At 36.8% G+C, this 22,269-nt stretch overlaps 1 protein-coding gene across 2 annotated transcripts in view; it reads right to left on the bottom strand.

The window, feature by feature from the left end:
• Nucleotides 1-11,976: 11,976 nt before the first annotated feature.
• Nucleotides 11,977-22,269, bottom strand: part of LOC145783388 (uncharacterized) — a 29,751-nt gene continuing 19,458 nt past the window's right edge. For both annotated transcript variants that reach the window (XM_082595247.1, XM_082595255.1), the window contains 3 exons: nt 12,589-12,851; nt 12,168-12,353; nt 11,977-12,080 (listed from right to left, as the gene is read on the bottom strand). In XM_082595247.1, the coding sequence (XP_082451373.1) occupies nt 12,027-12,080; nt 12,168-12,353; nt 12,589-12,851 (503 nt within the window). In that variant the 3' untranslated portion in view covers nt 11,977-12,026. The remainder of the gene's footprint in view (nt 12,081-12,167; nt 12,354-12,588; nt 12,852-22,269) is intronic.

The following is a 22,269-nucleotide window of genomic DNA, read 5'->3' as shown; positions in this document are numbered from 1 at the left end:
AGATTGAATCTATTTGTCTGTGTGTCAGTAGATTTGTGCAACATTGCTATTGCTTGACGCTTTTTAAGCTTCAATATGTGTTATTACTACTCTTTTACCAATATGTAAAATTTATGTATTTAGTTTTTGTGTACTTTAATTATGTATGAATAAACTTTTAATTTAGTGTAAAATATAAAAGCTAGCATATTCTTACGAGAAAAGTCTTACTTTATATTGTACTCACTTCTGAATTTTCATGAATATTTATTTCAGTATTAACGAAAAAGATGTAGATGCTCATTGCACTATAAGGACCAACCACCCTTAAAGTTCTTAAACAATTTTTGTGGTAATGTTATTTTCGTTTTGTTTGACTGTTAAGTTATAGAATTGATATGTGAAGGATGTTTTAATAAACTTGTATTTTTTATTTACCAACATTAGCATTTATTTATGATAATTATTGTCATGGTTGTAATTATGATTGATTGACTATTAAAAACTATAATCCAATAAAATTCACAAATGATTTGATAATAACATGATCATAGACATTGTGTTGATTATTGTAGTTCACTTTATAGATTTGTTTCTTGCTGCGCACGAAGAAGAACGCTGCTGGCCTATATACAGTTTTAAACCTACCGCGTTTGGTCAAAGTGGTCTAAAGTTGTTGAGAAGGAACGATCTTTCTGGTGTCACAACAACTCAACAAACATTGATTGTTGGGCCAGCGTTGAGGCAAAATATCGCTCGATATTGACAGCACATACATGTGGAGCACAAAAAGGCCCACAACTCAGGCCTGATGGGTAATAATGACGAAAGCTAAAGAAATGGTAGGCTACAAGACATATCATACTTCTAAAATCTAACATTTTCCTTCCCTCTAAGTCTAAACCCTTTCCTATGGCCAGAAGAAAAAAGATTCAGTCGAGTTCCTCTCTAACCGTTCTAACCGTTCCTCTCAGCCACCCCTAGTGGTTGGAACGACTGATTGCAGGAGTGAATCTCATTAGCTTAACAACTTAACCGAATCAAGTAAATGCATTATTAAGGTCTGTAATAAAATCGCAAACCGGGTTCAAATCGCTAAATTTAAACAAGATGAAGCTTCATTGTATAATTTTGAGTAGGTTCAAGGATTATGTTACTGCAAGCATCCATTACTTTACATTTATTGCGCTCAGGGACCTCAGAAGACCTCAGGGACCTCATAATAAGAATCAGTACTTCAGAGATCTCTGATTGCGCTTAACTTTGTTTTCAAATCGATTTGATTAAGGACACCAAACAGTTAGATGTGAACAAAAGAGACAGATCTGAGTTCTGGATAAACTATGGCGCCATAGCAACACATGAAACATCACGAACCAAAACAAACGCTACTAGTTGTAACAAGTCTTTACAAAGAATAGAAACAATACATCCTAGAGAGGGAATCTCAACCATTGTTTTCCCTTGGCAATAACTTAACTAAAGTCAAAGATAATCACCTTCAAAGCATTCAAAGTACACATAAGAATGTGTTGGCAGGGTATAGGATGGAATGGAAGACGTTTTTTCCATCTTCCATCCTGAGATTTTCTTCCATTCCATCTCCATTCCATTTTAGAAATATTCCATTCCATTTTCCATTCCATCTCAAAAATCTCTTCCATCTTCACATTGTGTGATCTCCGCATTGAATATGCCACAAATAAACCTAAAATCCATAGGCTAAATTTAAGCTAAAAATTTAACAAAAATTGACACTTAGAGGCATGGCTGAAGGTGGACACGAAGATTGGCTTCCTTGCCTTCCCGTTCACTCCATCTAAATCTTCAACCACCGGGTGTAAGCCTGGATACGACACGATACCATACAAAATACGAACCGAAAATCGAATTATTTCAGCAAGCAACGTAATATTTTGTATGTATGTCTTGACAATGCGTTAGAAAGTTAATGATGGAATTGGGATGGAATGATGGAAGATTGTCTTCCATCCCATCATCAAGATCTTCCATTCCTTTCCATCCTTGACATTTTCCATCTTCCATCCCAAAATCTGTCTTCCATTCCATTCCATTTTCCATTCTATCCCATTCCCTGTAGTGTTGGTACGTAGTGCTAGTTTTAAACCTTCTGGGCTAACTTTTCATCATATTTAGAGTAGTTAGAGTTAGAACTATCTTTATTTCAGCAACAATGGTAAAGTTTGAACTCTGCATGGTGCAGTTTAGTGCTTTATTCAATTTCCGCGTGGTAATTTACGTTGGCTTAATATTGACAGGAAAGTGCTTGTGAGTTAACACATTGGCGTAGCAACGCATTATAGCGCCCTTGGATTTTTGCACGATATACCACCCCCCTTTATCACCGTCGTGAAAGCTAATTAACATTCCACACAACAGAAGAATTAAAGCAGTGTTTGTTTAATTAGTGAATAAAAAAATAACAGTTAACCTCTCAAGTACATGTAGCTCCACACAGAGTGAAATTTACATGCCTTTTCTTTATTACTTTTCGTAATGTCTTTTTAGACATTCTTTTTGAGTCAATAATACTTTTAAAGAAATAAAAAAGAGTCAAAAGGCATGTAAATTTTACTCTGTGTGGAGCTACATGTACTTGAAAGGTTAACTGTTATTTTTTTATTCACTTGTTGACTCATTCATATCAGTTTGTATCCACTGGGGATCCTTCTCTTGTATCATGGGCCAATCCTATAGATGTTTGCTGGTACACCCCTTCATTTTCTTTGTTTAATTATATTGAAAGTTCAAAATTCATTACGTCTACCTTCATTGTATAATTTTGAGTAGGTGCAATGATTATGTTACTGCAAGCATCCATTACTTTACATTTATTGCGCTTAACTTTGTTTTCAAGTCGATTTAATTAAGGACATCAAACAGTTAGATGCGAACAAAATAGAGAGATCTGGGATCTGGATAAACTATGGCGCCATAGCTACACACGAAACATCACTAACCAAAACAAACGCTACTAGTTGTAACTCATGAAACAATTGAAGGACGGAAGGACGAAGTTTGGATGGGATGACCACTCTGGAACCGTAAAGTAGACATCCATAACATGTAAAAAGAGAGTCTGCATACCTACGAAACGGTTCGACCTGGTCTTGTGGAGAAGACTTGGCCGGCCATCCTTCATGAATGAAACGCATTACCGTGGAAATGGTAGGATCTTTAGAAGATTCTTTACGTAGTGAGGCAGCATTTGGGGTCTGGACCTGCAAATCCAAAGCATCGATAGCGCAGACGATATCAATGTCATCCGCACTTTCCTCTTCATCGAAGACTTTATCCCCTCCTGCTGGTAAGCGACTCAAAGCATCAGCGTTTTGGTGATCCTTCGTCTTCCTGTACTCAATAGTGTATGTAAATTGCGACAAAAAGAGTGCCCAACGAGCCAAACGATTTGCTGCCGAAGAAGGTGTCGATTTGGTCGGGCCAAAAGACTAAGCAATGGTTTATGATTTGTGACCAAAATGAATGCTTTATCAAAAAGACATTGATAGAATTTCTTTAGCGCAAAAATTATCGACAAAGCCTCTTTATGAATTTGACTATAGTTTCTCTGCAAAGCTGTTAATACCTTTGAAACGTTTGCTATAGGCCGTTCTGTGCCATTTGGGTAACGGTGAAACAAAGTAGCACCGATGTCCACACTAGAAGCATCACATGCGATACCTATCGGAAGTGACGCATTGAAATGTGTAAGAACCTCATCAGTAGAAAGATAATGCTTCAGCTGAACAAAAGAGTTTTCCTCTTGTTTTCCCCATCTCCAAGGAATGTCCTTTTTCGTGAGATGGTATAGTGGTTCTGCTACAGTATAGAAGCGTTCAACGGTAGAAACTTCGAGTAAAATTATAAGGAACCTAAAAATGAACGAAGAAAAGATGCGTCAGTGGGGGCAGACATCTCCAGTATGGCGTTTACCTTAGGACCTTTGGAGATGCCCTGCCTGGACAAAATGTGTCCGAGATACTTTACCTGAGGTTGTGCAAACTTACACTTGTCTTTCCTACACCTCAGGTCTTTTGAGTGAAGTGGATCGAGGAGGCGTCTAAGATTCTGGAGATGCTCCTTAGCAGTAGTGCCACTGACAAGAATGTCGTCTAGGTAGACTGCGACCCCTGGAAATTCGGCTGTAAGGTCGTCCATGATCTTCTGAAAATAACCTGGAGCAGAAGATATGCCAAAAGGTAAAACATTTTGTAAAAGTACGCCACGGTGAGTGCTTAATGCGAGTCGTTTTCGACTGTCAGGACCAACTCGGATCTGATTGTAGGCATCAGCCAAGTCTATCTTGCTGAAACCATACCCACCACCCAACTTTTGCATTAAGTCTTCTGGTAAGGGTAACGGTGACGATGGGTCTCCAGGGAAGGGTTCACCGTGACTGAATAATCGCCACATATGTGTAACTTGGCCTTCGCTTCTGAAGAGTTTGAAGGCTTACGGACTGGAACAACTGGTGTGCCCCAATCGCAAAACTGAACTGGTGTCCATACACCACGTGCAATGCCCGAATCATACGCTTGTGCTAAGTCCTCCTTTAGCGCGAAAGGTACAGGCCTAGGTTTGAGAAAAACAGGTTTAGCATCAGACTTAAAATCTATGTCTAGTTCATAATCTCGTAAGCACCCGAGTTCAGGCTTAAAAACATCTTTGAACTCGTCACTTAAGAGGGAGCATGCTTTCTCCAGACTCTTATCAGGCTTGTCGCATGACTGGATACTCTGTAAAGTAGAATAGTAAGACAGAAGGAATTTATCGATAGAAATTCCTAAAGACGAGATTGCATCACGACCTAGCAAGTTTAGTCCTTTGACTGTCGTGACTACACAAGGAATATTATCTGACCTTCCCGTGGAAGGACAAGTTACCTGGGCCGTGAAAGAACCCGTGATTGGTACTAGATGCTTGGTAGCAGATTGGAACTGCGACACTGGTGCTTGCAATTGAGGTGCGCCTACCCGAGTCCAGACGTCGCTGGAAAGGAAATTTCCATTTGTAGAAGTGTCCAGTTCTAAGTGTGTGGTTACCGAATTAATGGAGATCGGTACTTCCAACTTTGAATTTCGAGGTTTTCTGCAAGAACTAGAGAGCATGTTAATTTCCTCGATACAATTTACCTTAGAAGGTTTAAACTGTCTAGCTTTCTTTCGACAAACACTCTGTAAGTGTCCCGTAATATTGCAGAAATGGCAGGTGGCTTTCTTAAACCTATACAGTCATTGGCGTTGTGGTTGGAATTACCACAGCGATAGCATTTTTTATTTTTAGAAGAAAAGAAAGTACCTGTATAATCGCTCTCTCACGATGAAGCGTGTTGGGTCGAATTGTTGAGCCATGTAATTTGTAATTTCCGTCATGGTGAGATCATTGACTTCTTTTGGGCTTGTTTCCTGCGCAGCCAAATTTGTTAACATTTTGTAGATAGTAGGTGATTGATTAGTGAGAAAAACCTGCGGCATTTTGTCTTGTGCGACTGAATGTGCTACTACAAAGGTGTTAAACCTCTTCCAATAGTCTGCCCACAGTTCAGTGGTGGCATCGAACGTTACGAACTTAGGTAAACGAAGTACGAAGTTGTTGGTTGTGGTCTTGAACTTTGGGCTCGCATTTCTCGTAGTTGCTCCATGAGAAGTTTCGTCTGGTCTTGGTGACGTTGTTCTTGTTCTCGGTGACGTTGTTCTTGTTTGGCAATTTGCTCCTTCGTCTGGCGTTCTTGGTTGGCAATTTGTTGTTGCAGAACTTCGATCAGTTTCTCCATGCTTCTAAAATCCTGTAGAAATTCTGTAAAGATCCTGCCGGCGACGCCAGTTAAATGTCTGCTGTATTTCCAGACGTTTAGTATAAAATAAGCAATAATAACAGTAGCAGCCAACCAAGTGAGAAAACCATTTACCTCTTGTTACTTACTAATAATAATAATGTTATGGTTTTATTTATTGTCGCTCTACAACAGCTAAGGTCTTTTAGCGACAGGGCTCATTTTTAATTTATATCAGGTTTACGATGTTATCACATTATCACCCGACTCATTCTCACTGCGCTATGCAGGATAGAACACAATCGGTACCGTTTTTAAAGTCTTCGGTTTGACCGGACCTGGAATCGATCTCAGATCCACCAACACCAGAGCCGAAGACGAAACCACTCGGTCACTGAGCTGGTTACTTAATAATAATAATAATAATGTTATGGTTTTATTTATTGTCGCTCTACAACAGCTAAGGTCTTTTAGCGACAGGGCTCATTTTTAATTTATATCAGGTTTACGATGTTATCACATTATCACCCGACTCATTCTCACTGCGCTATGCAGGATAGAACACAATCGGTACCGTTTTTAAAGTCTTCGGTTTGACCGGACCTGGAATCGATCTAAGATCTACCAGCACCAGGGCCAAAGACGAAACCACTCGGCCACTGAGCTGGTTTGGTTACTTACTGATTCAGTGTATCAAAGCAACGCAATATACAGTAAGAAAGAAACGCGAAACAATCAACTAAGGAACGTGGTACAGAACGCTTAATTGATTACACGCGTTGTGTGGTGGTAATCAATTCCAACGTCTGTACCAGAAAACGCTGAATGTTGTTATGTAGTGAGGCAGGTCACAACTTACATAAAATCAACGTAAATAAAATGACGACTATAACAAAGCCCACATTGGGACCGGACAATTTTGGGCTTATTAAGCGGGGGACAATTTTCTACCACTTTTATACCTTCAGTAATTCCGGAATGGACCAAATTGTGCTTAATAAGTGGGTGGACTTATTAACCATGCGCTTCGTCGTCGTTTAAGCCTCTGAGGAAGAGGGTCCATTCTTTTAGCACACCAGACGCACGATGTTCTTAGACTAGTAACTAGAAGGCTACTAGACATAAGCCAATCTTTGATTTCATCATCTATGATGTTTAGACCTTCCACTCCGTTCGGTGGCTTGAAGATGATACAGTCTGTCACAATCAATGTGCGGGGCCTCGCGTCTGGCTGCTTTGCGTCTTGACAGAATGTGCTGTTTTCATTATGGAATTCTGGTGCGGTGTGTTATTATCGGTTATGACCTGAAGTAACCTTTGTATGAGAAATCTGTATTATGTAACGTATTTCTAGAATCGTCTGTAAGCATGCAATTCTGGAATGTTCTGTTGTTTTTCATGATTTCTGAGCGTCTTTTGTCATGACGTCATAATCCACAACTCATAACACAACTCTTATAACCAACTCAATAATAATCATCATAATAAATCATTACGCAAATTACACCACTATTTATAAAAGGTTTGTTCGGTCTAGTAACTTCGAGAAGGTTACGTAATGTTGCATCACACGAACTCATCGTTCGGTCACGTAGCATTGAGCGGCATGAACACCAGGTTTAAAGAATGTCACGTAGGAGTAGAAGATCCTTACATAATAGTTATTTCGCAATCGGACATTTACTGATAAACAACCTTATGACGTCATGACAAACGACGCTCAGAAATCATGAAAAACAACAGAACATTCCAGAATTGCATGCTTACAGACGATTCTAGAAATACGTTACATAATACAGATTTCTCATACAAAGGTTACTTCAGGTCATAACCGATAATAACACACCGCACCAGAATTCCATAATGAAAACAGCACATTCTGTCAAGACGCAAAGCAGCCAGACGCGAGGCCCCGCACATTGATTGTGACACAGTCATTGATGATGTGGTCTGTTCTTCAGCACCACATTTAAAGAAGGAGGAAGAGGCCATTCCCCATTGGTGCATGATTGAGCGGAAAAGCCCGACGCCCGTACGGAGACGGTTGAGGCGCACCCATGCCTGTTTTTGTAGTGTCAGGCCGATGGGGCATGTGTCGTCGTCGGAGATGAACGAGTGGAGTCTGGTGGTACTTGATTTCCATTGAGAATTCCATTTATGGTCCGCCCAAGTAGTCGCACAGATGTCTTGTTCATCAGCTTCGTTGATCAGAAGTAGAGCGGCTGGTCGATATTATGGCAGTGAGCACTGCTGCACCAAACAGGTGCACAAACAGCACAGTACTCTGCTGAAGAGTAGACAAGGGCTAAGGCTGCTATACGCAAAGTGTCAGCCCTCGCCCCCCTCCCAGCTGGAGCCTGCCAGGCGCTTGAGTAACGCAGCGCAGGATATTAGTTTCTTGCGCAGTGACACCAAATGGTAGTGGTATGTAAGCGATCTGTCTGGTGTCATCATAAGATATTTTGGTTGGTTCGGGACAGAAGAACACATGTTTTCCATTTTCTGAACATGTAGCACACGATCAGCTTCCCGATTGTGTAGGTGGAAAGCTGCTGCCACAGTTTTGGTTTCGCTGAGTTTCAGCCGCCAGTTCTGGAGATAAGTTGAGATAGTTTTCATGTCCTGGCTCAAGGTGTCTTCTAGGATTTATAACCGTGGCTTAATAAGCAGGGACTACTGTAGGCCTACTACAATCGAAAGTATAAATTTTCTTGTACAAAATTGTACGAAACTCAGCACATCAAAGAGTATATGATTGCATTTATTTTTGCCATACAAGTTATATTTATAATAAGTTAAACCGTTTTGCGACCCACTGTGGATGGACGTAGGGACGTAGGACCCACTGTGGATGGACGATAGACGTAAGACCCACTATTTGAGGATCCCTGGCCTAACCCACATGGTCTGAGGCATAGCCGTACGAGCCAGGGGGGCAGAGAGGGGGGGGCAGCCGAACGTCGCGAATTCGAGAAAAATCTCACAATTATTAGGGCAAAAATTGCTATAAGAAAAGATAAAAAATTGCATGAATTAAGAAAAACTATAAATTAATATCTTTTACCTATCAAACTAAGTACAGTCTCTTATTTGCACAAGAAATGTGCCGCAAAATTTTCATTTGGCACACCCGTATTAATGTATTGTATTGCATGGTGACCAAACTGTAGTTAGAAATGCATTTAACCAACTGCACCATGCTAATTTGGGCAGCCGCCAAAATATGTCTCTAATACTTTTGTGAAAATTCAGATAATACGAAACCAAGGAACTTTCAGAAATATTTGAATGGTAGTTTTATCAAATACCGTTGAATGGTAGTTTTATCAAATACTTTTGTGAAAATACCCAAATCAAAACGAAAAATTTGCTATATAGCTAATTTTATTCATTTTCACAAATGCATCGTGTTGATTTGGGCAGCTAAAAACATGAAATTATCTGATGAAACTGATTACCGTAGTCTGTTTATGCAACTGCCCAAATTAGCGTGAGACAGTTTCCCCAAAATGAACAAATTCATTAATTTTTCCCATTTAGGCTACATAACTGTATCGTTTAGATTTGGGCAACAACAAAAAATGAAATTATTTGATCATAGTCTATTTATAAAACTGCCCAAATTGGCATGATGCAGTTGCCTCGGCATCAAAATTTACAAAGCCTTTAATTTTTTTCATAATATTCATAAATCCATCATCTTGATTTGGGCAACTACAAAATATGAATTTATATAAATCTGGTGAATAGGCTATACTTTTTTACAACAATTCGGGTGGAGAGGTTACAGTACTTTTTCAATCATAAACGGACATAGCTAAGCAAACCACAACATTGAACAAAAAAATGTTATATCTGTTAAATGTAATGTTAATGTTGTGGTGTTGCTTAGGTTTGTTTGGTTACTTTTATAAAACTACCCAAATTAAAATGATGCAGTTGCGCCTCAAAATAAAAATAAAATATTTAGTTTGTTTATGCAACTGTGTCATGTTAATTTCACCAACATTTAAAATGCTACTGCTGAAATATATAATCTCAAAGCTCAGTTCACAACTGCTGACTTGTAGGAGACTTATGTTGGTATTGCCAGGCGCTGAGGATAAGCATTACTTGATGATCCACTGTATTTTGAAGTGTTTATGCTACTTTCAGTTTTTTTACATTATTTCAATACAAAGATAATTACATATACTTTTAAACCAACGAAGTAGTTCTTAAAACCAAGCTGGTGATTTGCATTATTATTCTGTACAGTACAGTAAAGTGGTAAATTTCAGTGCATATTTCTTTTGATCAATGTTTACTAATTTCATGGCCACACCTTATGTTTTTGCATTGCTGTCTGAGGTCCGTCACACCAGTTGGAGGATTATTTATGTGTGTACTGCGTAGCGATCTATAAAATATATTCAAAAATTGTACAATTAATCATCAGCAAGATAGTCAGTTTCTTTGTGTGTCTCAAGGCTGTTGCCTTAAGCATCATGCAAGGGTTGCTCTGTTGTTGAACTTGGCCAAGTCTCAAGCCGAGCACTCTGCTTTCAGACCGTGGTTTCATTCCAAAATATGCTTAACTAAGGTGAGACATCCTGGAATCTAAAGTAAAATGTGCAATCTTGGGTTTTATTGTCCAATTACAAATATAGGCCTACTCAATTTCAAAATTTCCTTTCAGAGAATGTTGGGTGTAATATTAGAAAATTAGGTGGGTATATTTTCTTGCCTGCAATTCTCAAGGATTCATGTATGTATTCCTGCAGTAAATACAAACAACAATATTATACAGTACATTTTGGTAAGTATGATACTAATATATTTCCTGTTGCTGATTTTCCTGATATGATTTGTGAAATCATATAACTGCAGACAGGCTCCATTGTTTCAACTTTAAGGTCTATTAATCAGTGCACTTGGTCTATATAGGTCTAATTTTAACCAGTAGTCTACCATTATATACTTTTTATACAGAATATTTAAGTGGGGTTGTTTTTATTTGAGATGTGAAAAAAAACAATATTTGTTACTCCTATACCTACCATGCCAAAGTGCAGAAGCATCAAGCAATGCACAAGCAAGGTATCTTCAAAGATGAATTCAGTTGTTCTATCTTGATTACTTTGGTAGGAAATTCTACCTAGCTGGTGATCTTGTTATGTTAGTTTTTCACTGTTATCATGCACCGCATACATTTTGGGTAATTTCTATAAAAGCGTGTAGATTTGGGAAAATTTACGTTCTGCCCCTCCAAAATGGTTTAGTCTCGTACGGCTATGGTCTGAGGGTCCTGGACGACGAGACTGTTGAGTAGCTGATGATTTCCTGCCCTCCAATCTAGCCTTGAAAGATCTGCTCATACGCCAATGATGAGTAGTTTTTTTGGAGATCAATATTCATGAATCATGATAGGCCTATCACTAATCAACCTGTATAAAGTATTAGTTATTGCCTCACTACTATGGCCTACTAACCTATAAGAAAAACATAAAAAAAAATCACAAAACAAAATTATGACGTCATTTATGATGCAATGCTGACGTCATATTTGAAGAAGGAATTATTTTAGCATTGGTAAATTGTTGTAACCAAAATGCAACACCAACAACAAACAAGCGACTACAATAAGAAAAAAACAAGCAAAAAATTAATGTTATGACATCATTAGTAACATAATTTTGTGGGATTTTCATCTTGTGTATTTTGTAGTGGCAGTCAGTCCAAATAAAAAAAAATAACGTATCTAATTGCTAAGAAATGCTGTAAAAAGAGCCCAAAATTGATTTGGGGGGATTCCCCGACTTGGGGGTGATCACGTGACTCAAAAAGTTGTGGCACCAACTAAAATTGAAGTTAAATTCATCAACTACAAAAAAAACAACGTGTAACACGTTTAGCCTGAAGATGCTCATTTTTGCCCCTAAGGGCCGGCACTATTTCAAATCTCAGACTCAAATTGTCTATTGAATTTACATATAATAATTTTCTAATCTGGCAACACCGTTAACAAATAACTTAATTAAAATTATTTCATAAAAATTATTAAGTTTAAGAAACAAACTAACTTTTGTAGATGTTTATCGACCTCAAGTTGAAGAAAATAAACAAACATTGGTTTGATAATATTATAAACATTTTTGTTGATATTATGTCATCTGATGTAAACAAGCAGTTTGTTGTTGTATTTTTAACTCAAGCAAACAAAATCACTGAATAACATAATTTTATTATAAACACCAACAAATAAATAAAAACATCATTGATCCTTGTGCGTGATGTAATCGAGGCCATCAATATTGATCTTCAACTTCTGTAAAAGAAAAAGCAAATAATTGATGTTGATTTAATGTTGACACAATTTTTGCTATAACGTTGATGCAATGCAAACAACTCTCACTTTATTGTCCGACTGATCCAGTGCTTCTTGTAGCTTGGATCTTTCCTCTATGTTCGGATCTCTCCACCTCTGCCTATCTCTATCATCGAGGGATCCCACCATCCAAACTTCACCGTCAACTTTGTGCAACACCTCGATGGCGTCATCGACAGATAAGAAGTTGCCATAAAGATTCAGCCGAACAATCTAAACACAAATTAATTATGATTCAACAATTGAACATAAACAATTTATTTGTGTTATGACTTTTTGTTTATTTATTTTATGTTTACAAAAATTGTTAGAAAATGATTAAAATTGGAAACTCGAACTTACTTTGTGAAACTCAGACATTAAAACAACGTAATGCGACGTTGAATCGACTTAACAACTGACCATGAATCAATGTAAACGTTGATTGTAAAAGTTAAACATGACTTACGGATCCAGGCATCGATTTGATCGCCTCCTTCAATGGACGGAATTGATGGGAATTAATTTTGCATGTGGACAGATTAAGGATTCCGATCCGCATCGGCATCGACTTGAGGAATGACGTCACCGCATGAATGTCATTCTGAGTGTCGGAGGATTTCATCCGTATCCTTCCTCCATCAAAATGACTTCCTGCTGTGACTATCACTTCCAAGTCGTTGCCTTCCCGCAGAATCTTTGTGATGGCGATGGAGCGACGATCTTTGTGATCTAACAATGCAGGAATAACATCAATCAAGATTAACTCGCTAAACAGGTTGTAGTCTAAAACCACAGTTTGGTTTTAACCATAAAATATTAAAACATTGAACACAAGTTGTTTACTAAAGAAAAAAACATCAATTTCTTTATACTGTATAACAAACAAAAATATAAACAAATTATTTTGAATAAAACTTTCAGGTTTGAGCCAAAGTTCTAGTTTGAAAATAACCTGACTAGACTTTTGTTAGCTAGTCACAAAATCACAATTTTTGTCTTCAACAGCTTCGAAGTTTTACCAAATTAGGATAAAATGCTTAGTCCAGCTTTACAGGTGGAAACTAAACTTTTGTTAAAACATTAAACTAACCAGATCTTGCAAATTATAATAAACTTTGATTTATTTTTCAATAAATCTTCAAAGCAACTTCAGAACTTGATCATGAAAATTTTCCAATCAGTCATTTCTTGCTGCAGTTCAATCGAAACTGATGCTTTCTTCAAATTCAGAAGACACGGACAGAAACAAACTTTAAAACATTTGTCTGATGAAACCAAGCAGAATAATGACAGAATTGAGAGCTGAACCAACTATTTCTTGCTGCAATTGAATCAAAGTTCTTTTTTCTCACCTACGACTAAAAACAAAATGGCTGTCGCCGGTCGCCTGCTGATTTGGGCGAGAGTTTTTTTACGAAGTTGCCAAATAAATTTGAGTTAGACAAATAAATTAAAACAAAAAACACTAAAATGTGGAAACTAAACTGAATGTGAAACTAAACTAGTTGAAAAAAAACACACAAAAATTCAGGTTTTATCAAAAATAAATTGAAAATGACAAACAACTTGTAAGTTGCAAAAAATACGCGTACACTTAAAAACGCGAGTTTGAAACGTATGTATGTATGTGGCATTGCTTACAAAACCAAATACTATGTCTCATTATCCACATTACAGTTAATATACTTTTCATTATTTCAATCACATCTTCAATATTCGATAATTAATTGGGGTAGGGCCAACAAAACGTTAGTACACAAGGTGGAAGTAATTCAGAACAAATTTACAGTATTAGAGCGTGCTTGTTTGGTGACAGGAAAACCTCGACGACCTTCATGTACAGCAAATTTCAAGTATTAAAAGTGAGTGATCTTGAAAAGCTGACATATGCACAGTTCATGTTCAAGTACGAAAATATTTTTTTGCCAGCATGTTTCTCTGGCTACTTTGTTAAACTAGACGACATACATCCATATGGTACAAGACATAAGGCTAAAACCAGATTTTTTCTTCCCAGGTTTGAAACAAACTTTGGTACAAAAACACTCCATTTCTTGTGTGTGCAAGTGTGGAGTGACATTTCACACGACAAAAGATTTACCATTCCATCGCTTTCAGAAAAATGTCAAAAACCAACTGTTACATGAATATACATGCGTACCTTAACCCTATTTCCTGTGGGGGGGGGGAGGTCGGTAGGGACGTGGTACTTTTCAAAGCAATATCATTAAAGAACTACGCGATCCACAGCTTTGAAATTTCTTGACTTTTCCTAAAAATTATTCAAGTATTTATTCCACTTTAAATGACGTTGCTATTGTCATACTCTGATACTCTGATATTTTAGCTAGCTACTAGCCAGCCCTTTTGTTTTCAAATTATACGGATTAATAGGATTACTGAGCGCCGCCGTGCGTGGTCTGCGACGCAGGTATCTCATGAGTTAGCTTTGTTGTAAAGCATTCAACCGTAATGATTCCGCCTTTTGTTTGCAAACTCGAGTTTTGAGTTGCTTTGATTAATCTTTTAATTACATCTGAGTTTCTTTGAAATTATCAGAGAGCATCCGATAAGCTATGCTGAAAAAAACGTAATTTTACGTTGTTTTCTATGGCCAATACATTTTGTTTCTAACTTATAACAAGAAGCAGTAGGAAAATTCTTGACAAAACTCTGTTTATCTCATAAAATAAACAGACTGATCACTGATGTGGTAAGTTTCTTGATTTCTTGTCGGAAAGCAAAGAGTGCGTTCTTGTCCCGCCAATAAACTTTTGCATGTACCTGTATACTTATATTCACATGAATATTTTTGGATGTTGTGAAAATGTTTTATGAAAACGAGAGATTGATGGATACTGAAAAGAACTTGACACAGACTATCTAAACTGCTTGGCTTTTGTGGAAAAACACGCGCAGCTAAATTATTGTGCTTTGACAAACATTGTGCATATTGTATCAGCACTGAATCTTTACTTAAATGGCAATTTTGCAGTTGCTTGAGAGATTGCAAAATTATTTTTTCTCTACGAGGATTTAAAAGTTTGGATATATCTTAGCAGAAACACTATTAGGACCAACTCAACAAATTCAAACTTTTCATTCAAATGTTGGTCTTCAAAAGCTTACTTTCACAAAACGGTGTAGACCTATATATTTTTCTCCATAAATTTGGACGTTTGTGTCATTTGGAGCAAAGTTGTTTGTTGGGTTGAAAGAATCTGAAATCAATGCCTCGTTTTTGTAACGTATTGTAACGCAATCTATCAGTCAGCCGCTTTTGTGCCTTTTTGTTTTAGAATACATTTCCGTAACAAAAGATTGGCTTTTGTAATAACGCCTTCAACCATGAAGTTGCATTCTCTGACTGCATCTCAAACGCTACACCATACTCAGCAATTTTTCTAAAACATTGTTACACAAAATGCATATCTGACAAAAGAAGGGAAATATGTTGAATTGAATTATTGTTTATACGGATCGTTTCCTCGTCTCATCAAACTAATTAGAAAAAAAGAAAGAACGATTTTTATCGTTTGCCTTAAAAATATGTATATTGAGGTTCACCTTGGTTTGCATAATGAAAATCACCACAAAGAAATGCTCGAAGTGATTTTCGCAGCTGTTAGATCCTTCGCGATGATATCAATTATATTTTTTATCAGATGAAACCTGTTCAAATTATTTTTTTTTTGAAACTATGGTTCATTCAAGAATATAATACTTTGTAAATATAACTTACTTTATTTTTGTGTTTTTACTTCGATTTTTTCACAAGCAAGACTTTACACAAAACAACTTCAGTGTGAGCCTACCTAGGAATGTCGACTCGATAAGTTATTTGCAACGTGAGTTGATTGACCATAAACATAGTAGCCTATACGGACCAGAAAGCTGTGGCCAAAACTTGATTACTTTTTATCAAATTGTTTACACATTGGGAACAGCAATCACTTTGTTTGAAATCAGCAATCACTTTTTGTCATTGGTTCAACGTCTGCAGACGTCTAAACTAACATACAACAAAATTGGTTTTCTGAGTCTTTGGTTCGGAAAAACATCGCTATGATGTATTGTGACGTGGTCTATCAGCCAGCAGTAGTTTATGCGCCTTTTGTTTTTGGGTGTGTGTCAATTACAAAAGATGGCTTATGCGCCTTTTGTTTTTGGGTGTGTGTCAATTACAAAAGATGGCTTTTGCAGTAACGCCATCAACCGCAAACTGCATCTAAAATGCTATTTCAACATTTGAAAAGAAAGAAATCTTCTAATGCGTAATAAATAACGACACAAAATGCATGTCCAACAAATTATTAAAAAAAATGTAGAAAACGTTATCTTGCAAATCTAGTTAACAAAATGAAAAAAAACATTTCAATCATTTAGACACAAACGTGCATTTTTAAAATATCAACCTTTAATTTTGCCCAAGGAAAAAGTCAAAACTTTAGTGATTTTTTGTTTTTGTACGACAATAGCACTCAGCCTGAAAAAGTTTTTTTTTGCAAGATTTGATGTCTTGCTAAATGTATCTATTTTTCGTATCGTTAGGCCACGACTTTGAGTTTGTCACGCAGAACGGGAGTTCCATTTGGCAATGTGCAAACGACCTCTTCTATACCCTACCAACACACGTTGACTAAACGATTATTATCACTACATTTTATCACAACTGTTTGCAAAATTGTTTCATTCAAAGTGATCATTGTTGGTAAGTATTGAAACATATCACTTTTGTAATGCATCGTAACATAGTTCATCAGTCAGGAGTAGAGATGTAAAAAAACGGTTTTTTTTGTTTTTAAAAAAAACGAGCTTGTTTTTTTTGTTTTTTATCGTTTTTTTTGTTTTTTATTCGTTTTTTTTGTTTTTTTTACCTATTTTTTTATTAAATGTCACAATATGCAGCAATTAGGGTAAACTCATTGCAATAGCGTCTCTTTCAACAAAAAAATAGTCTCATAACTCGTATAACATCTTTCAAATGAGACAATATGTCTCTCAAGTCTCAACACACGAGCCATAAAGGTTTCTCATCGTCTCAAATAGTAACACAGTGTCCTATGGTTGGCACATCTCCAGTATTGTCTGTAATTTGGTTCAGCCAGTTGTTCAATGCAGTACCACACTCGTGTACAGTTTCGAAGCCACCTGGGATTTTGGTTAATGGGCATGTTACGTTAAGACCAGGTGGTCAGGGTCCTGTTTCTCTACTTCACAAAGGCACTTTTCACCAGCACACCACACCATTACCAGTACAACGTCAAGAGATTGTTCCAGTTGATGTGCATTTGGTGCAAACGTGATGAAAATCACACAAGCGGTTCTCGAGTTATAAGTGAAATAACCTTAGCCACTAAGTGGCTTTATAGATACGGAGCAATAGAAAAACGGCCATATCTCAAGAACCGCTCAACATATTTACATAAGTTTTAGCTCTACCCCTATGTTTTATGGGGTGGGCTATCTGTTTATGAATATTAAAACAAGTTTTGGCTACTACTTTTTGAGCTAAAAAGAAATTAACCTCTTGTCGTTACGTACCAATAAAACCATGGTGCGTAAATTAAAAAAAATAATAATTGGGTAGAAGAAAGATTGATGACAAGTTTGGCAAAAGCAGTGTAGTGCTAAAGTCCCAACTTTTAGCCCAAATCACATTTAAATGTAGTGAAAGATGGAAACGTTTTGATGTTTTTTTATTTTCCCTGAAGAGATTCAATAATCCTTTGTGACGTCATAGTCATGTTTGTTTTCCCTTAATCACACCATTGTGCTGTCATAGACATGTTTAAAAGAAGTATGGTTATTGGTTGCACTTAATCATCCAATTTGAACTAGTTTGCAGAAATTTGAGACTTTAGCACTTTTTTTGTTTTTGCCTAACTTTTCGTCAATCTTTCCTCTGCCCAATAAAAAAAATTAAAGTTTGCATCATGGTTTTATTGGTGCGTAACGACAAGAGGTCAATTTCTTTTTATCTCAAAAAACAGTAGTCCTAGTTCTCAAATAAAATAAGTTTTCATCTTTGATGTTTGTTTTGTATCTTTATCCTGCATTGTGGGAATATGGGTAAAACTTTATTCTTGTCAGGAAAAGCATTATAAAGCATTTATTCACTATGTGAACACTGAGCACTGAGCAGTGCTGAAAAACTCCACTTTAAAGGAAAAACTTCTTCATTCAAGGTTGGTAGAATGGTAGTTACTAGCAATAGTCAACATGGGTGGTGGGCATTTGAAAGGAACATTAACCTAAACCTTTTCTGACAAATGCACTAACTTTTGACAGCTAAAAATATCAGTGATAAGGTCTCTTGCATTATATGTCCCGAATAATCTGCAAGAAGCATCAATGACGAAGTGTCCAATCCAAGATCTTACAACACACGAAAAGAATACTTCTGTTTCAACATTTATAAAGCATATACATCGTTGGCAAGCTATCAGTTACAAAACATGTTTAAACAAGCTATTGGCAATAGCTTGCATTAGTAAATTACCACGTCCACAAACAAGGTAAATGTGTGTACTGAATACTGCCACCTTGTTTTGTCAAAATTTCGTCAACCCATTGAGTGTGTACAAGAATAACCAGTACCACAGTATACTAACATCATAGGCTAACTTCCATAAAAGGAAAAAGAAATTAACTCATCTACATTATGTCATGTATCAAATTTCATTAATTCAATGTTTGTCAGGTCTACTGCCACAAACATGCCACAGAATGAAGAAGAAAGCGAAACAACATAGGTCCTCATAGGACTATGCAAGAACATATGCTGCCAAACACAAACACTTAGGAATTTCAGCACACCAATAAAACTATTTTTAGTAATTTAATGTTTTTCAAGAGCACTATAATGAAACTAAGCTGTAAATTGCAAAAAAATTGCAACTTTTCCAGAAAAATATGAAAAAAAACAAAAAAAACCAAAAAAACCAAAAAACGAGTGTTTTTTTTGGCTCAAGTTTTTTTTGAAAAAAAACACGTTTTTTTTAAAAAAAAACGGTTCGTTTTTTTTGCATTTACATCTCTAGTCAGGAGTTTTAGACGCTCTTTGTTTTTGGAGTGCATGATGGCCAAAAATGGCACGAGCTCCTATCGAAGCAAGTCACTACCTTTGGATAGGTTGTTGTTCAAATACCACGTGACACCATTAGGCTACCTTACTTTTCTGTATTCAACCGCTACCCAGACAGCAAATCAGACACTTTTTACATCTATTCAACGTCTTTAGACGTTGAAACAATGTTAAAAACGGATAAATAGCTCCCTGAGATGTGCTGTGAAATACAAAGTGTGTTTCTTTATCATGCATAACCAAATTCGACACTGTGAATGTGAAAAAAATTTGCTTGGTTTAGTTTTAATATCAAGTAATGACAGTACGTTTGAAAAAGTGTAGACTATAAACATGTGACTCAAAAAGAACTTGAAATAGTTTTTTTTTGCGGTGATTTTGTCTCATTCTCTGCAAATGTTGAAACAAAGCAAAATTATTTTACAATGCCTCCGGCAAAACAACAAGCAAACGTTAGTGGACGCCAATTACGATTTCATTGAAGCGTGGACGACGTCTCCGCGTAAAAGATTAAAATGGTACACAATGGAATTAACCCGTCACACTCAATTATAGGTTAATTAAGAAGCGATTTCTCAAGTCAAATAAAAAAAATATGACCAACCATCAAATTATTTGATTTCTCAACTTGTGCTGTTGAACAAATTGCAAAAGAGTTTCGATGCTGTGTTGTCAGATAAATTATCTGCATCATGTGAAAATTTGATTGATCTATCTTGCGTAATTTTTGAGTTACACGAGCTCAAAGTGCTAGTGTCGAGCCGACCCCCCCCCCGTCCGCAGGTCAACTGGCCAAAAAACGTCACAGGAAAAAGGGTTAAGTGCTCAATACAAAGGATAACTTACCTTTACAGTATATCATCGTATCGTACTTTTTAATCTTTGTTCTCTACAGTAGTATCAGATTGTCCTGCTTTTGTATGTTTTACATAATAATTGTTGCAATTCAGTGGAGGTATTCACGTTTATCCACTTTCATTATTTCAGGAAAACTTTCGCAAGTGCTGTAGCCTATTCTAGCACATAATCACATATTGGTCGTTGGTTAATTTTTGGTCGCTGGTTTGAATTTTCATCCTCGGCTTACTCAGGTTGAGAATGCAGATTCAAATCAACAGCAGTTGTTTTTCAATATCAGTGGCGAACCCTTTTATTCATTGAAGTAGTGTGCCTGCCTCTGTACACTAGTGTGTATGAATGTGTAGTTAGATTTACTGTGATGGGGTGGTGGCTGACTATATGATTGCTTATGGTCTTTCGCTACCATCCTGATTGCGCCATAATCTAACCAACAGTTGTACAATGCATTGTTTTGACAATTACATTTACTCTGCTTGTTTGTTAATATATGGTGCTGTTAAAACAAAATAAATTGACTTGACTTGAGCTTGCTGATAAACTGCAAAGTTGGCAACTCTGTCAGCTACCAACAAAAATTGTCGTCTGCAGCTTTATATGCAAAATGTTTGCGTAGTGTTGCCCAAAAAAAAGTATTTAACAACAAATTTAAGTAGCAATTAGTGCCAGAAAATTCATTGTTTAGATATTAAAATTAATTTGAATTGATTTATTTTTTTTATTTTTTTTTTGATAAATAGGCTACTCAGTTTTATGTTTCCAAAAAAAAAGTTAACGTTTTCTTATTTCATTTATTGCTTACTTTCATTTATTACAATTTATTGCTAGCTTGTTTCTCTAGCTACTTTGTTAAGCTTGATGACGTACGTCAATATGGTACTAAACACAAGGCTAAAACAATCTTTTTTACCCAGATTTGAAACCAACTTTAGCAAAAAAACACTCTATTTCTTGTGTGTAGCCTACAAGTTAGTGTGGAGTGACATTTCACACGACATAAAAGGTTTACCGTTCCATCGCTTCAAAAAAATGACAAAACTCTTTCATGGATAGGCTACACATGCACACCTTAAAGTGCTTAATGCAAAGGACTACTTTACTCAATATTATCGTTCTTCTTAATTTTTGTCATTCACAGCAGTACCAAATTATCCTATGTATGTCTGTTTTCCGTAATAATTGTTGCTTTGTGATGGCGCCTATACGTTTTTTTTTAGTAAAACTTTGGCGAACGCTGTATTCTAGAAATCTAGCGCACAATTACAGATTGGTTGTTGGCCTAATCTTGGTAGCTGCTTTGAATCCTTATCCTCGGTTTTCTCAATCCTGGAATGAAGATTCAAACCAACAGTAGTTGTTTTTTTGTTTTCTTTTCGTGTCAGTGGCTAAACCCTTTTTATTTATCGAAGTAGCGTGTGTGACTCTGCACATATGTGTGCATGAATGCGTAGTTAGATTTATTGTTATGGGGTGGTGGCTGACTAGATGACCACTTATGGTCTTTCGCTACCATCCTGATTGCGCCATAATTGATAGCTATCCCTCGTCTTCTAGGATGATGGCCTTCGCAATAAATAAAAAGCTAACGGTGAGTTCTTAAATGGCTAATGAGTCCAATCCTGGCTTTAAAAGTTCGGTTACATTTGGTACATTTAAGATCCTTTGGGAGATTTGGTTGTGGGTGTGATTGTCGTTCTTTTCTTTGCATTCTTTTTTCTTTTAACCTTTGAGATCTGCTTTTCTCAAACGTGGCAACACCTTCATGAGTGGCAGATCTCCAAAGCAGCCTATCCTCTGCGGTTTCCTCCCAGTTTGTGTAATCGATGTTACACATTTTAAGATTACTCTTCAGTGAGTCTTTTTACAGCTTCTTTTGTCCACCTACCGAACGCTTACCTTTAGCCAAATCTGAGTAAAACGTTTGCTTAGGAAGACGCTGATGTGGCATTCGCACTACATGCCTGCACCATCTGAGTAGGCTTTGAATAATGCCGGACTCAATACTTGTTGTTTCAGCCTCCTCTAGCACGCTCAAATTTGTTCTTTTCTCTTCCCAGCTGATATTCAGAATTTTGCGCAGGCAGCGTTGTTGAAATCTTTTGTCGTCAGTTTTGGGAAGAGGCAATTTTTAATCGCAAAACCTACGCCGTGGATTCTCGGATGTAAAAGATCATAGACTTTCCAGAAAAAAGTAAAATTGCC

The sequence above is a fragment of the Aplidium turbinatum genome, chromosome 1 (genome assembly GCF_918807975.1).
Source record: "Aplidium turbinatum chromosome 1, kaAplTurb1.1, whole genome shotgun sequence".
In the NCBI taxonomy this organism is placed as follows: domain Eukaryota; kingdom Metazoa; phylum Chordata; class Ascidiacea; order Aplousobranchia; family Polyclinidae; genus Aplidium; species Aplidium turbinatum.
This window is presented reverse-complemented; position numbering and strand designations above follow the sequence as displayed.